Source organism: Triturus cristatus, chromosome 1_1, assembly GCF_964204655.1.
Source record: "Triturus cristatus chromosome 1_1, aTriCri1.1, whole genome shotgun sequence".
Classification (NCBI taxonomy): domain Eukaryota; kingdom Metazoa; phylum Chordata; class Amphibia; order Caudata; family Salamandridae; genus Triturus; species Triturus cristatus.
In genome coordinates this window covers 15211331-15229278 of record NC_140579.1, presented here as the reverse complement: position 1 = coordinate 15229278, position 17948 = coordinate 15211331, and the positions used below count along the sequence as shown (strand labels likewise).

Here is a 17948-nt window from a genome sequence, read left to right as displayed (position 1 = left end):
AAATAGTAATTTTTACCTCTACGCTATCCAACACTTTCCCTACTGTTGCACTCTCTGGAGTGGGAATAGTAATTTTTACCCCTCCGCATTCCAGCACTTTTCCTACTGTTGCACTCACTGAAGTTGGGATAGTAATTTTTACCCCTCCGCTATCCAGCACTTTCCCTACTGTTGCACCGACTGGAGTGGGAATAGTAATTTTTACTTCTCCGCTATGCAACACTTTCCCTACTGTTTCACTCACTGGAGTGGGAATAGTTATTGTGAAATGTAAGTTTAAATATTTTTCTAATAGTTCCTCACCCCTCAGCCCTCACCTCGTCCCCTCAGCCCTCACCTCACTCCCTCAGTCCTCACCTCGCTCCCTCAGCCCTAACCTTGTCCCCTCAGCCCTCACCTCAATCCCTCAGCCCTCACCTCGCTCCCTCAGCCCTCATATTGCTACCTCAGCCCTCACCTCGTCCCCTCAGCCCTCACCTCGTCAGCCCTCACCTTGCTCCCTCAGCCTCACCTCACTCCCTTAACCCTCACCTCGTTGCCCCAGCCGTCGCCTCGCTCCCACAGCACTCACCTCGTCCTCTCAGCCCTCACCTCGCTCCCTCAGCCTCACCTCACTCCCTCAACCCTCACCTCGTTGCCCCAGCAATCACCTCGCTCCATCACACCTCACCTCCCCCCTCAACACTCACCTCGCTCCCTCAGCCCTCACCTTGTCCCCTCACCTCACTCCCTCAGCCTCAACTCGCTTCCTCAGCCCTCACCTCGCTTCCTCAGCCCTCACCTCGCTCCCTCAGCCCTCACCTCACTCCCTCAGCCCTCACCTCACTCCCTCAGCCATCCCCTTAAACCTCACCTCACTCCCTCAGCCCACACCTCCTCCTCAGCCCTCACCTCGCTCCTTCAGCCCGCACCTCGTTGCCCCAGCCCTCACCTCACTCCCTCAGCCCACACCTCCCCCCTCAGCCCTCACCTCGATGCCCCAAACCTCACCTCGCTCCCTCAGCCCTGACCTTATTCCCTCACGCGTCCCATCATCTCATTCCCTCACACCTCACCTCGACCCTCAGCCCTCACCTCGACCCTCAGCCCTCACCTCACTCCCTCAGCCCTCACCTCGCTCCCTCAGCCCTCACCTCCCCCTTCAGCCCTCACCTCCCCCCTCAGCCCTCACCTCACCTCGACCCTCAGCACTCACCTCACTCCCTCAGCCCTCACCTCGCTCACTCAGCCCTCACCTCCCCCCCTCAGCCCTCACCTCACCTCGACCCTCAGCACTCACCTCACTCCCTCAGCCCTCACCTCACTCACTCAGCCCTCACCTCGCTCCCTCAGCCCTGACCTTGTTCCCTCAGCCCTGACATTGTACCCTCACGCGGGCCCTCATCTCATTCCCTCACACCTCACCTCAGCCTTCATCTCATTCCCTCACACCTAACCTCGCTCCCTCAGCCCTCATCTCATTCCCTCACACCTCACCTCGCTCCTTCAGCCCTCACCTCGTTGCCCCAGCGGTCCTTCCAGCACATCCACTTGTGCCCATCCCGGCTGTACTGCAGCTTGTAGAAGCGGGCAAACTCGTTCCCGTGCCCGTTGCCGTGCCGCCCCTGGGTGCCCACCAGGGTGATGAAGTAAAGCCCCCTCAGGTCCACCTGCAGGAACTCCTCGTTGTTGGGAAAGACGGGTCCTGAGGGGCACCAGGCCCCGTCGCCTTCACTGGTGTCCAGCCTGGGAGAGGGAGAGAGGGGAAAAAAGTGAGGGTGGCGAAGGGTGAGGGTGGCGAAGGGTGAGAGGGAAGGAGGGTGAGAGGGGCAAAGGGTGAGGGTGGCACTGCTGGGGCTTCAAGGAGATGTGCTTTGGTTACACAAACACCCAACCATAAGAGATAAGTAAACAAAAATAGCCAACATCTGGGTCACCCGGGCTTGGACAGATGTCAGCTCTGCCTGCCTCAGGGCTCTACCTGTCACCTGAGGGCACACCCCTGCCAGGCTGCCTGTGAATCAAGAGGGTCTAATGCAGAGAGACAGGAAGCACCACTTTGCCTCCACCAGGGGGCGCCGGGGCACCTGCTCAAAAGAGTGACTGACAAGCCATACCACTCTTCTGCCAACGGGGGTCACTCTGACACAGTCTTTGATATGGGAAAGACGTCATGCAACTGTACAGCCAGCAGGGGCACCAGACACTGCCTAGAACATAGGAGAGTACTGCAGGGGTCACCCTGAAACAACCTTAGATATGGAAACGACATGTCATGCTGCTGTCCAGCCACCAGGGGGCACCCAACACAACCTTAGATATGGAAAAGACATGCCATGCTGCTGTCCAGCCACCAGGGGACACCCAGACACTACCTTAGATATGGGAAATACATCTCATGTAGTTGTCCTGCCACCTAGGGTTACCCAGTCACAATCTTACATATGGGTAAGGTATGTCATGCAACTGTAGCCAGCAGGGGGCACCAGACACAACCTTAGATAAGGGAGGGACATGCCATGCTGCTCTCCAGCCATTGGGGGGGGGGGGGGGCAGAAACCACCTACGCTACGCTTCACTCCTGCCACGACTGTGCAGCAAGGCACCACCTTTAACATGGGAGACGCATGCCATGCTGCTGTCCTGCCACCAGGGGGCACCCAGACACCACCTTTAACATGGGAGACACATATCATGCTGCTCTCATGCCACCAGGGGGAATCCAGACACCACCTTTAACATGGGAGACACATGCCATGCTGCTGTCCTGCCGCCAGGGGGACTCCAGACACCACCTTTAATATGGGAGACACATGTCATGCTGCTGTCCTGCCACCAGGGGGCACCCAGACACCACCTTTAACATGGGAGACACATATCATGCTGCTCTCCTGCAATCAGGGGGAATCCAGACACCACCACCAGGGAGAATCCAGACACCACCTTTAGGATGGGAGACACATGTCATGCTGCTCTCATGCCACCAGAGGGAATCCAGACACCACTTTTAACATGGGAGACATGTCATGCTGCTGTCCTGCCACCAGGGGGCACCCAGACACCACTTTTAACATGGGAGACACTGTCATGCTGCTGTCCTGCCACCAGGGGGCACCCAGACACCACCTTTAACATGGGAGACACATGTCATGCTGCTGTCCTGCCACCAAGGGGAATCCAGACACCACCTTTAACATGGGAGACACTTGTCATGCTGCTGTCCTGCCACCAGGGGGCACCCAGACACCACAGTTAACATGGGAGACACATATCATGCTGCTCTCATGCCACCAGGGGGAATCCAGACACCACCTTTAACATGGGAGGCACATGTCATGCTGCTATCCTACCACCAGGGGGCACCCAGACACCACCTTTAACATGGGAGACACATGTCATGCTGCTATCCTGCCACCAGGGGGAATCCAGACACCACCGTTAACATGGGAGACGCATATCATGCTGCCCTCATGCCACCAAGGGGAATCCAGACACCACCTTTAACATGGGAAAGACATGTCATGCTGCTGTCCTACCACCAGGGGCACCCAGGCACCACCTTAAACATGGGAGGCACATGTCCTGCTTCTCTCATGCCATCAGGATGAATCCAGACGCCACCGTTAACAAGGGAGACACATGTCATGCTGCTCTCATGCCACTAGGGGACTCTAGACACCACCTTTAACATGAGAGACACGAGTCATGCTGCTCTCCTGCCACCAGGGGGAATCCAGACACCACCTTTAACATGGGAGACACATGTCATGCTGCTCTCAAGCCACCAGAGGGAATCCAGACACCACCTTTAACATGGGAGACACATGTCATGCTGATCTCATGTCACTAGGGGGAATCCAGACACCACCTTTAACATGGGAAAGACATGTCATGCTGCTCTCATGCCACAAGGGGGAATCCAGACACCACCTTTAACATGGGAGACACATGCCATGCTGCTCTCATGCCACCTGGGGGAATTCAGACGCCATCTTTAACATGGGAGGCACATGTCATGCTGCTGTCCTACCACCAGGGGGCACCCAGGCACCACCTTTAACATGGGAAAGACATGTCATGCTGCTGTCCTGCCACCAGGGGGCACCCAGGCACCACCTTAAACATGGGAAAGACATGTCATGCTGCTGTCCTGCCACCAGGGGGATTCCAGACACCATCTTTAACATGGGAGACACATGTCATGCTGCTGTCCTGCCACCAGGGGGAATCCAGACACCACCTTTAACATGGGACACACGACATGCTGCTCTCATGCCACCAGGGGGAATCCAGACACCATCGTTAACATGGGAGACGCATATCATGCTGCTCTCATGCCACCAAGGGGAATCCAGACACCACCTTTAACATGGGAAAGACATGTCATGCTGCTGTCCTACCACCAGGGGGCACACAGACACCACCTTAAACATGGGAGACACATGTCATGCTGCTCTCATGCAATCAGGATGAATCCAGACACCATCTTTAACATGGGAGACACATGTCATGCTGCTCTCATGCCACCAGGGGGAGTACAGACACTACCTTTAACATGGGAGACACATATCAAGCTGCTCTCATGCCACCAGGGGGAATCTAGACACCACCTTTAACATGGCAGATACATGTCATGCTGCTGTCCTGTCACCAGGGGGCACGCAGGCACAACCTTTAACATAGGAGACACATGTCATGCTGCTCTCATGCCACCAGGGGGAGTCCTGACACCACGTTTAACAGGAGAGAAACATGTCATTCTGCTCTCATGCCACCAGGGGGAATCCAGACACCACCTTTAACATGGGACACACATGTCATGCTGCTCTCATGCCACTAGGGGAAATCCAGACACCACCTTTAACATGGGAGATACATGTCATGCTGCTGTCCTGCCACCAGGGGGAATCCAGACACCACCTTTAACATGGGATACACAGGTCATGCTGCTGTCCTGCCACCGAGGGGAATCCAGACATCACCGTTAACATGGGAGACACATGTCATGCTGCTCTCATGCCACCAGGGGGAATCCAGACAACACCTTTAACATGGGAGACACATGTCATGCTGCTCTCATGCCACCAGGGGGAATCCAGACACCACCTTTACCATGAAAGACACATGGCATGCTGCTCTCATGCCACCAGGGGGAGTCCAGACACCACCTTTTACATGGGAGACACATGTCATGCTGCCCTTATGCCACCAGGGGGAAACCAGACACCACCTTTAACATTGGAGATACATGTAATGCTGCTGTCCTGCCACCGGGGAGAATCCAGACACCACCTTTAACATGGGAGACACATGTCATGCTGCTATCCTGCCACCAAGGGGAATCCAGACACCACCTTTAACATGGGAGACACTCGTCATGCTGCTGTCCTGCCACCAGGGGGCACCCAGACACCACAGTTAACACGGGAGACACCTGTCATGCTGCTTTCATGCCACCAGGGGAATCCAGACACCACCTTTAACATGGGAGACACATGTCATGCTGCTCTCCTACCAACAGGGGGACCCAGACACCACCTTTAACATGGGAGACACATGTCATGCTGCTATCCTGCCACCAGGGGGAATCCAGACACCACCTTAAACATGGGACACACGGCATGCTGCTCTCATGCCACCAGGGGGAATCCAGGCACCACCTTTAACATGGGAGACATGTCATGCTGCTCTCTGCCACTATGAGGCACCCATGCACCACCTTTAACATGGGAGACACATGTCATGCTGCTCGCATGCCACCAGGGGGAATCCAGACACCACCTTTAACATGGGAGACACATGTCATGCTGCTCTCATGCCACCAGGGGGAATCCAGACACCACCTTTAACATGGGAGGCACATGTCATGCTGCTGTCCTGCCACCAAGGGGAATCCAGACACCACCTTTAACATGGGAGATACTTGTCATGCTGCTGTCCTGCCACCATGGGGCACCCAGACACCACAGTTAACATGGGAGACACATATCATGCTGCTCTCATGCCACCAGGGGGAATCCAGACACCACCTTTAACATGGGAGGCACATGTCATGCTGCTATCCTACCACCAGGGGGCACCCAGACACCATCTTTAACATGGGAAAGACATGTCATGCTGCTGTCCTACCACCAGGGGGCACACAGACACCACCTTAAACATGGGAGGCACATGTCATGCTTCTCTCATGCCATCAGGATGAATCCAGACACCACCTTTAACATGGGAGACACATGTCATGCTGCTCTCATGCCACTAGGTGACTCCAGACACCACCTTTAACATGAGAGACACATGTCATGCTGCTATCCTGCCACCAGGGGGAATCCAGACACCACCTTTAACATGGGACACACGGCATGCTGCTCTCATGCCACCAGGGGGAATCCAGGCACCACCTTTAACATGGGAGACACGTCATGCTGCTCTCTGCCACTATGAGGCACCCATGCACCACCTTTAACATGGGAGACACATGTCATGCTTCTCTCATGCCATCAGGATGATTCCAGACACCACCTTTAACATGGGAGACACATGTCATGCTGCTCTCATGCCACTAGGGGACTCCAGACACCACCTTTAACATGAGAGACACACGTCATGCTGCTCTCTGCCACTATGAGGCACCCATGCACCACCTTTAACATGGGAGACACATGTCATGCTGCTCGCATGCCACCAGGGGGAATCCAGACACCACCTTTAACATGGGAGACACATGTCATGCTGCTCTCATGCCACCAGGGGGCACCCAGACACCACCTTTAACATGGGAGACACATGTCATGCTGCTGTCCTGCCACCAAGGGGAATCCAGACACCACCTTTAACATGGGAGACACTTGTCATGCTGCTCTCATGCCACCAGGGGGAATCCAGACACCACCTTTAACATGGGAGGCACATGTCATGCTGCTATCCTACCACCAGGGGGCACCCAGACACCACCTTTAACATGGGAAAGACATGTCATGCTGCTGTCCTACCACCAGGGGGCACACAGACACCACCTTAAACATGGGAGGCACATGTCATGCTTCTCTCATGCCATCAGGATGAATCCAGACACCACCTTTAACATGGGAGACACATGTCATGCTGCTCTCATGCCACTAGGGGACTCCAGACACCACCTTTAACATGAGAGACACGAGTCATGCTGCTCTCCTGCCATCAGGGGGAATCCAGACACCACCTTTAACATGGGAGACACATGTCATGCTGCTGTCCTACCAACAGGGGGCACACAGACACCACCTTAAACATGGGAGACACATGTCATGCTGATCTCATGTCACTAGGGGGAATCCAGACACCACCTTTAACATGGGAAAGACATGTCATGCTGCTCTCATGCCACAAGGGGGAATCCAGACACCACCTTTAACATGGGAGACACATGCCATGCTGCTCTCATGCCACCTGGGGGAATTCAGACGCCATCTTTAACATGGGAGGCACATGTCATGCTGCTGTCCTACCACCAGGGGGCACCCAGGCACCACCTTTAACATGGGAAAGACATGGCATGCTGCTCTCAGGCCACCAGGGGGAATCCAGACACCACCGTTAACATGGGAGACGCATATCATGCTGCTCTCATGCCACCAAGGGGAATCCAGACACCACCTTTAACATGGGAAAGACATGTCATGCTGCTGTCCTACCACCAGGGGGCACACAGACACCACCTTAAACATGGGAGACACATGTCATGCTGCTCTCATGCAATCAGGATGAATCCAGACACCATCTTTAACATGGGAGACACATGTCATGCTGCTCTCATGCCACCAGGGGGAGTACAGACACTACCTTTAACATGGGAGACACATACCATGCTGCTCTCATGCCACCAGGGGGAATCTAGACACCACCTTTAACATGGTAGATACATGTCATGCTGCTGTCCTGCCACCAGGGGGAATCCAGACACCACCTTAAACATGGGACACACGGCATGCTGCTCTCATGCCACCAGGGGGAATCCAGGCACCACCTTTAACATGGGAGACATGTCATTCTGCTCTCATGCCGCCGGGGGAATCCAGACTCCACCTTTAACATGGGACACACATGTCATGCTGCTCTCATGCCACCAGGGGAAATCCAGACACCACCTTTAACATGGGAGATACATGTCATGCTGCTGTCCTGCCACCAGGGGGAATCCAGACACCACCTTAACATGGGATACACAGGTCATGCTGCTGTCCTGCCACCGAGGGGAATCCAGACATGACCGTTAACATGGGAGACACATGTCATGCTGCTCTCATGCCACCAAGGGGAATCCAGACAACACCTTTAACATGGGAGGCACATGTCATGCTGCTCTCATGCCACCAGGGGGAATCCAGACACCACCTTTAACATGAAAGACACATGTCATGCTGCTCTCATGCCACCAGGGGGAGTCCAGACACAACCTTTTACATGGGAGACACATGTCATGCTGCCCTTATGCCACCAGGGGGAAACCAGACACCACCTTTAACATTGGAGATACATGTCATGCTGCTGTCCTGCCACCGGGGAGAATCCAGACACCACCTTTAACATGGGAGATACATGTCATGCTGCTATCCTGCCACCGGGGGAATCCAGACACCACCGTTAACATGGGAGACACATGTCATGCTGCTGTCCTGCCAGAAGGGGGCACTCAGTCACCACCTTTAACATGGGAGACACATGTCATGCTGCTCTCATGCCACCAGGGGGAATCTAGACACCACCTTCAAAATGGGACACACCTGTCATGCTGCTTTCATGCCACCAGGGGGAATCCAGACACCACCTTTAACATGGGAGACACATGTCATGCTGCTCTCCTACCAACAGGGGGGCCCAGACACCACCTTTAACATGGGAGACACATGTCATGCTGCTATCCTGCCACCAGGGGGAATCCAGACACCATCTTTAACATGGGACACACGGCATGCTGCTCTCATGCCACCAGGGGGAATCCAGGCACCACCTTTAACATGGGAGACACGTCATGCTGCTCTCTGCCACTATGAGGCACCCATGCACCACCTTTAACATGGGAGACACATGTCATGCTGCTCGCATGCCACCAGGGGGAATCCAGACACCACCTTTAACATGGGAGACACATGTCATGCTGCTCTCATGCCACCAGGGGGAATCCAGACACCACCTGTAACATGGGAGACACATGTTATGCTGCTCTCATGCCACCAGGGGGAATCCAGACACAACCTTTAACATGGGAGACACATGTCATGCTGCTGTCCTGCCACCAGGGGGAATCCAGACACCACCTTTAACATGGGAGACACAGGTCATGTTGCTGTTCTGCCAGAAGGGGGTACCCAGTCACCACCTTTAACATGGGACACACATGTCATGCTGAGCTCCTGCGAGCAGGGGGCGCCAGACTCGGCCTCTGCCATAGGTGAGATCTGCAGGGGTCGCTCTGAAAACCTTAGATGTGGCAGGGGCATTTAACGCTGGTGTCCTGCCATCAGTGGGCACCTCACCTCCGTTGACAGAACGTGTTGCCTTCGTCCCCAGGGCCCACGGTGCCCGCCTGCACCTAAGGCCCCCCTATACCCGCCCCCACCCTGGGACCCCATACCTGCCCTTACCCTGGGCCCCCATACCTGCCCCCACTCTGGCCCCCCTATATCCACCCCCACCCTGGGCCCCCCATACCTGCCCCCACTCTGCCCTCTAAATCCACCCCCTCACCTGCTGTGCTTGGCCTCGGTGGAGTCCGACCAGGCGCTGGACGCTGTGATGTCCTCGTCAGGGATGGTCCGGTCCTGCATACCCAGGGCGTAGCGGCAGGAAGCTGTGGGGGCAAGGTCAAAGGTCACGACCCTTCGAAGAGGTCACACAGCTCCCTCGAAGACCCTCCCCGGCACCCGTACTGTTGTAGTACTGAGAACACACAGCTCCCTCAAAGACCTTCCCGGGAACCTTGTGAACACACAGCTCCCTCAAAGACCCTCCCCCGGCACATGTACTATTGTAGTACTGACAGCACACAGCTCTCTCAAAGACCCTCCCAGGCACCCTGAGAACACACAGCTCCCTCAAAGACCCTCCCCGGCACCCGCACTATTGTAGTACTGAGAACACACAGCTCCCTCAAAGACCCTCAACATGACCCGTACTATTGAAGTACTGACAGCACACAGCTCCCTCAAAGACCCTCTCCCGGCACCCCGCCTATTGTAGTACTGAGAACACACGACTCCCTCAAAGACCCTCCCCCGGCACCCGTACTATTGTTGTACTGAGAACACACAGCTCCCTCAAAGACCCTCAACAGGACCCGTACTATTGAAGTACTGACAGCACACAGCTCCCTCAAAGACCCTCTCCCGGCACCCCGCCTATTGTAGTACTGAGAACACACAACTCCCTCACAGACCCTCCACAGCACCCGCACTATTGTAGTACTGAGAACACACAGCTCCCTCAAAGACCCTCCCCCGGCACCTGTACTATTGTAGTACTGACAGCACACAGCTCCCTCAAAGACCCTCCCCGGCACCCTGAGAACACACAGCTCCCTCAAAGACCCTCCCAGGCACCCTGAGAACACACAGCTCTCTCAAAGACCCTCCCAGGCACCCTGAGAACACGCAGCTCCCTCAAAGACCCTCCCCGGCACCCGTACTATTGTAGTACTGACAGTATACAGCTCCCTCAAAGACCCTCACCGGCACCCTGAGAACACACAGCTCCCTCAAAGACCCTCACCGGCACCCTGAGAACACACAGCTCCCTCAAAGACCCTCCACCGCACCCGCACTATTGTAGTACTGAGAACACACAGCTCCCTCAAAGACCCTCCCCCGGCACCCTGAGAACACACAGCTCTCTCAAAGACCCTCCCAGGCACCCTGAGAACACACAGCTCCCTCAAAGACCCTCCCCGGCACCCGTACTATTGTAGTACTGACAGTATACAGCTCCCTCAACGACCCTCACCGGCACCCTGAGAACACACAGCTCCCTCAAAGACCCTCCCCAGCACCCGTACTATTGTAGTACTGAGAACACACAGCTCCCTCAAAGACCCTCCCCCGGCACCCTGAGAACACACAGCTCCCTCAAAGACCCTCCCAGGCACCCTGAGAACACACTGCTCCCTCAAATACCCTTCCCCGGCACCTTTACTATTGTAGTACTGAGAACACACAGCTCCCTCAAAGACCCTCCCCGGCACCTTTACTATTGTAGTACTGAGAACACACAGCTCCCTCAAAGACCCTCCCCCGGCACCCTTACTATTGTTGTACTGAGAACACACAGCTCCCTCAAAGACCCTCAACAGGACCCGTACTATTGAAGTACTGACAGCACACAGCTCCCTCAAAGACCCTCTCCCGGCACCCCGCCTATTGTAGTACTGAGAACACACAACTCCCTCACAGACCCTCTACAGCACCCGCACTATTGTAGTACTGAGAACACACAGCTCCCTCAAAGACCCTCCCCCGGCACCTGTACTATTGTAGTACTGACAGCACACAGCTCCCTCAAAGACCCTCCCCGGCACCCTGAGAACACACAGCTCCCTCAAAGACCCTCCCAGGCACCCTGAGAACACACAGCTCACTCAAATACCCTTCCCCGGCACCTTTACTATTGTAGTACTGAGAACACACAGCTCCCTCAAAGACCCTCCCCGGCACCCGTACTATTTTAGTACTGACAGTATACAGCTCCCTCAAAGACCCTCACCGGCACCCTGAGAACACACAGCTCCCTCAAAGACCCTCCCAGGCACCCTGAGAACACACAGCTCCCTCAAAGACCCTCCACAGCACCCATACTATTGTAGTACTGAGAACACACAGCTCCCTCAAAGACCCTACCCCGGCACCCTGAGAACACACAGCTCCCTCAAAGACCCTCCCCCAGCACCCCACCTATTGTAGTACTGAGAACACACAGCTCCCTCAAAGACCCTCCCCCAGCACCCCACCTATTGTAATACTGAGAACACACAGCTCCCTCAAAGACCCTCCCCCGGAACCCGTACTATTGTAGTTCGCCAAATATTGTCAGTCGAATCTTGGCCGTTGAATCTTGTCCATTGAATCTTTTCTGTCAAAACTTGTCCGTCGAATCTTGTCCGGCTAACCTTGTCCATCGAATCTTGTCTATTGAATCTTGTCCATTGAATCTTGTCCATCGAATCTTGTCTATTGAATCTTGTCCATCAAATCTTGTCTATTGAATCTTGTCCATTGAATCTTGTCCATTGAATCTTTTCCGTCGAAACTTGTCAGTCGAATCTTGTCCGGCGAATCTTGTCCATTGAATGTTGTCTATTGAATCTTGTCCGTGGAAACTTGTCTGTTGAATTTTGTCCATTAAATCTTGTCCATCGAATCTTGTCTATTGAATCTTGTCCATTGATTCTTGTCCATCAAATCTTGTCTATTGAATCTTGTCCATCGAATCTTCTCTATTGAATCTTGTCCATCGAATCTTGTCCGTCGAATTTCATCCGTCGAATCTTGTCCATCGAATCTTGTCTGTTGAATCTTGTCCATTGAATCTTGTCCATCGAATCTTGTCTATTGAATCTTGTCCATCGAATCTTGTCCGTCGAATTTCTTCCGTCAAATCTTGTCCATCGAATCTTGTCTTTTGAATCTTGTCCATTGAATCTTGTCCGTTGAATCTTGTCTGTTGAATCTTGTCCATCGAATCTTGTCTGTTGAATCTTGTCTGTTGAATCTTGTCCGATGAATCTTGCCCATCGAATCTTGTCCATCGAATCTTGTCTGTTGAATCTTGTCCATCGCATCTTGTCTGTTGAATCTTGTCCATCGCATCTTGTCTGTTGAATCTTGTCCATTGAATCTTGTCCATTGAATCTTGTCCATCGAATCTTGTCTGTTGAATCTTGTCTGTTGAATCTTGTCTGTTGAATCTTGTCCATCGAATCTTTTTCATCGAATCTTGTCCATTGAATCTTGTCCATCGAATCTTGTCTGCTGAAGCTTGTCCATCGAATCTTGTCTGTTGAATCTTGTCCATTGAATCTTGTCCATCGAATCTTGGTCATCGAATCTTGTCTGTTGAATCTTGTCCATCGAATCTTGTCTGTTGAATCTTGTCCATTGAATCTTGTCCATTGAATCTTGTCCATCGAATCTTGTCTGTTGAATCTTGTCTGTTGAATCTTGTCCATCGAATCTTGTCCATCGAATCTTGTCTATTGAATCTTGTCCATCGAATCTTGTCTGTTGAATCTTGTCCATCGAATCTTGTCCATCGAATCTTGTCCATTGGAACTTGTCCGTTGAATCTTGTCTGTTGAATCTTGTCCATCGAATCTTGTCTGTTGAATCTTGTCCGTTGAATCTTGTCCGTTGAATCTTGTCTGTTGAATCTTGTCCATCGAATCTTGTCTGTTGAATCTTGTCCATCGAATCTTGTCTGTTGAATCTTGTCCATTGAATCTTGTCCATTGAATCTTGTCCATCAAATCTTGTCTGTTGAATCTTGCCTGTTGAATCTTGTCCATCGAATCTTGTCCACTGAATCTTGTCCATCGAATCTTGTCTGTTGAATCTTGTCCATCGAATCTTGGCTGTTGAATCTTGTCCATCAAATCTTGTCCATCGAATCTTGTCCATTGAATCTTGTCCATCGAAGCTTGTCTGTTGAATCGTGTCTGTTGAATCGTGTCCATCGAATCTTGTCTGTTGAATCTTGTCCATCGAATTTTGTCCATTGAATTTTGTCCATTGAATCTTGTCCATTGAATCTTGTCTGTTGAATCTAGTTAATTGAATCTTGTCTGTTGAATCTAGTTCATTGAATCTTGTCCGTTGAATCTTGTCCATTGAATCTTGTCTGTTGAATTAAGTTCTTTGAATCTTGTCCATTGAATCTTGTCTGTTGAATCTAGTTCATTGAATCTTGTCTGTTGAATCTTGTCCATTGAATCGTGTCTGTTTAATCTAGTCCATTGAATCTTGTCCGTTGAATCTAGTCCATTGAATCTTCAGGTTTCTGAGGCGAGGTGAAGGTTGGGGCATGTAAGGTTCATGTGACGTCACTGAGGGGCAGGCCAGGATTTTGAGGCTAGGTGAAGGTTGGGGCATGTAAGGGTCCCCTGAGGCGAGGGGAAGGTTGGGGCATGTAATGGTCATGTGACGTAATTGAGGGGCAGGCCAGGATTTTGAGGCTAGGTTAAGGTTGGGGCATGTGATTGTCATGTGACATCAATGAGGGGCAGGCCAGAGCGAGGTGAAGTTTGGGTCATGGGAGGGCGTTGAAAGGTAGAAGGGCTCTGAGGGCTGCACTTCAGCGACAAGCGTGGCTCCTGAGGGCCTGGTTGGTTCTCAGGCACCAGGTGAATGCTGGACAGGGCCCTGAGCGGAAGATTAGCTCACTGGTGGGCAGGTGGGGTAACAAACAAGCATGTGTGGTCACTGAAGGGCAGTTGGGGTAAAATACAGGCATGTGAGGTCACTAACAGGAGTATAAGCTCACTGAGGGGCAGGTGGAGCAACTAAGAGTTATGTGAGGTGTCTAACAGGCATGTGAGGTCCCTGAGGTGTAAGTGAGGTAACTAATAAGTATGTGAGGCCACTAAGAGGCATGTGAGGTCACTGAGTGGAAGGTGGGGTTACTAACAGCCAAATTAGGTCACTGAGGGGCAGGTCGTATAAAAACACTCATTTGAGGGTCACTGAGTGGAAGATGGGGCTACTAACAGGCATATAAGGTCACTGAGGGGAAGGTCGGGTAAAAAACAGGCAGGTGAGGGTCACTGAGGGGCAGGTGGGGATAACAAACAGGAATGTGAGGTCACGGAGGACAAAATTAGAGTAACAAACAGGTATGTGATGTCACTGGTGGGCAGGCAGGGTAACTAACAGGCATATGAAGTCACTGAGGGGCAGGTAGGGTAACAGGTATGCGAAGTTACTGAGGAATGCACGGTCACTGAGGGGCAGGAGGAGTAACTAACAGGCATGTGAGGCCACTGAGGGCCAGGTAGGGTAACTAACAGGCATGTGAGGTCAGTGAAGGGCAGATGCGAGTAACAAACACGTATGTGACGTCACTGGTGGTCAGGCAGGGTAACTAACAGGCATATGAGGTCACTGAGGGGCAGGTAGGGTAACAGGTATGCAAAGTTACTGAGGAATGCACGGTCACTGAGGGGCAGGAGGTGTAACTAACAGGCATGTGAGGCCACTGAGGGTCAGGTAGGGTAACTAAAAGGCATGTGAGGCCATTGAGGGGTAAGTGAGGCAACTAACAGGTATGTGAGGCCACAAAGAGGCAGGAAGGGTAATTAACAGGGATGTCTGGTCACTAACGGGCATGTGAGGTCACTGAGTGGCAGGAAAGGTAACACAGGCATTTGAGGCAACTGAGGTGTAGGTGGAATAACTAACAGGCATGTAAGGTCACCAACAGATTTGTGAGGTCATTACTATAAGATAATAATAAAAAATACAAATAAAACAGGCATGCAAGGTCACTGAGGGACAGGTCGGAAATTAACCGGTATGTGAGATCACACACAGGCATGAGAGGTCCCTGAGGGTCAGGGAGGGGTAACTAACAGACATGTGAGGTCACTGGGGGTGGGATATTTCTGGGTGCGGTCTTTGTGGTTTGGTCTGTTAGGGGCAGGGAAATCTCTGCGGGGCAGGTGATGTCTCCGAGGGGCAGGCCAGTATGTCAAGGGAAGGTGATGTCTTTCAGGGGCAGGTGATGTCTCTGAGGGGCAGGTGATGTCTCTCAGGGTCAGGTGATGTCTCTGAGGGGGAGGTGAGGTTTCTAACAGGAAGGGCAGGTCTGGGATAGGAGCAGTATCAGTGTCGAGCAAAGTCTCTGAGGAGCGGGTGATGTCTCTGAGGGGCAGGTGATGTCTCTTAGGGTCAGGTGATGTCTCTGAGGGGCAGGTGAGGTCTCTAAGAGGAAGGGCAGGTCTGGGATAGGACCAGTATCAGTGTCAAGTGAGGTCTCTGAGGGTCGGGTGATGTCTCTATGGGGCAGCTGATGTCTCTGAGGGACAGGTGATGTCTCTGAGGGGCGGGTGATGTCTCTGAGGGGCAGGCGAGGTCTCTAAGAGGAAGGGCAGGTCTGGGATAGGAGCAGTATCAGTGTTGAGCGAAGTCTCTGAGGGGTAGGTGAGGTCTGTGAGGGGCGGGTGATGTCTCTGAGGGGCAGGTGAGGTCTCTAAGAGGAAGGGCAGGTCTGGGATAGGAGCAGTATCAGTGTCAAGTGATGTCTCTGTGGGTCGGGTGATGTCTCTATGGGGCAGGTGATGTCTCTGAGGGGCAGGTGATGTCTCTATGGGGCAGGTGATGTCTCTGAGGGGCAGGTGATGTCTCTGAGGGGCGGGTGATGTCTCTGAGGGGCGGGTGATGTCTCTGAGGGGCAGGTGAGGTCTCTGAGGGGCAGGTGAGGTATCTAAGAGGAAGGGCGGGTCTGGGATAGGAGCAGTATCAGTGTCGAGCGAAGTCTCTGAGGGGTAGGTGAGGTCTCTGAGGGGCGGGTGATGTCTCTGAGCGGCGGGTGATGTCTCTGAGGGGCAGATGATGTCTCTGAGGGGCAGGTGATGTCTCTGAGGGGCAGGTGATGTCTCTGAGGGGCAGGTGATGTCTCTCAGGGGCGGGTGATGTCTCTGAGGAGCTGGTGATGTGTCTGAGGCGCGGGTGATGTCTCTATGGGGCGGGTGATGTGTCTGAGGGGCGGGTGATGTGTCTATGGGGCAGATGATGTCTCTGAGGGGCAGGAGCTGTCTCTGAGGGGCAGGAGACGTCTCTGAGGGGCGGGTGATGTCTCTGAGGGGCGGGTGATGTGTCTGAGGGGCGCGTGATGTCTCTGAGGGGCGAGGTGATGTCTCTGAGGGGCGGGGGTGATGTCTCTTAGGGGCAGATGATGTCTCTCAGGGTCAGGTGATGTCTCTAAGAGGAAGGGCAGGTGAGGTCTCTCAGGGGAAGGGCATGTCTGGGATAGGAGCAGTATCAGTGTCGAGCGAAGTCTCTGAGGGGTGGGTGATGTCTCTGAGGGGCAGGTGATGTATCTGAGGGGCAGGTGATGTCTCTGAGGGGCAGGTGAGGTCTCTCAGGGGCAGGTGATGTTTCTGAGGGGCAGGTGATGTCTCTGAGGGGCAGGTGATGTCTCTTAGGGTCAGGTGATGTCTCTGAGGGGCAGGTGAGGTCTCTAAGGGGAAGGGCAGGTCTGGGATAGGAGCAGTATCAGTGTTGAGCGACGTCTCTGAGGGGTAGGTGAGGTCTGTGAGGGGCGGGTGATGTCTCTGAGGGGTAGGTGAGGTCTCTGAGGAATAGGTGATGTCTCTGAGGGGCAGGTGATGTGTCTGAGAGGCGGGTGATTTCTCTGAGAGGCGGGTGATGTCTCTAAGGGGCGGGTGATGTCTCTGAGGGGCGGGTGATGTATCTGAGGGGCAGGTGATGTCTCTTAGGGGCAGATGATGTCTCTCAGGGGCAGGCGAGTCTCTCAGGGGCAGGTGATGTCTCTCAGGGGAAGGGCAGGTCTGGGATAGGAGCAGTATCAGTGTCGAGCGAAGTCTCTGAGGGGCGGGTGATGTCTCTGAGGGGCAGGTGATGTCTCTCAGGGGCAGGTGATGTCTCTCAGGGGCAGGGGAGTCTCTCAGAGTCAGGTGATGTCTCTAAGGGGAAGGGCAGGTCTGGGATAGGAGCAGTATCAGTGTCGAGCGAAGTCTCTGAGGGGTAGGTGATGTCTCTGAGGGGTAGGTGATGTCTCTGAGGGGCAGGTAATGTCTCTGAGGGGTAGGTGAGGTCTCTGAGGGATAGGTGATGTCTCTGAGGGGCGGGTGATGTCTCTGAGGGGCGGGTGATTTCTCTGAGGGGCGGGTGATGTCTCTGAGGGGCGGGTGATGTATCTGAGGGGCAGGTGATGTCTCTGAGGGGCAGGTGATGTCTCTCAGGGGCAGGTGATGTCTCTCAGGGGCAGGC

General features: G+C 53.5%; 1 protein-coding gene across 3 annotated transcripts in view; it reads right to left on the bottom strand.

Annotated features, from left to right (window-relative positions):
- Positions 1 to 17948, bottom strand: part of DDR1 (discoidin domain receptor tyrosine kinase 1) — a 305588-nt gene that overhangs the window by 150431 nt on the left and 137209 nt on the right. For all 3 annotated transcript variants that reach the window (XM_085632879.1, XM_085632633.1, XM_085632714.1), the window contains exons 3-4: positions 9703 to 9805; positions 1497 to 1725 (exon numbers count right to left, since the gene is read on the bottom strand). In XM_085632879.1, coding sequence (XP_085489005.1) covers positions 1497 to 1725; positions 9703 to 9805 — 332 coding nt within the window. The remainder of the gene's footprint in view (positions 1 to 1496; positions 1726 to 9702; positions 9806 to 17948) is intronic.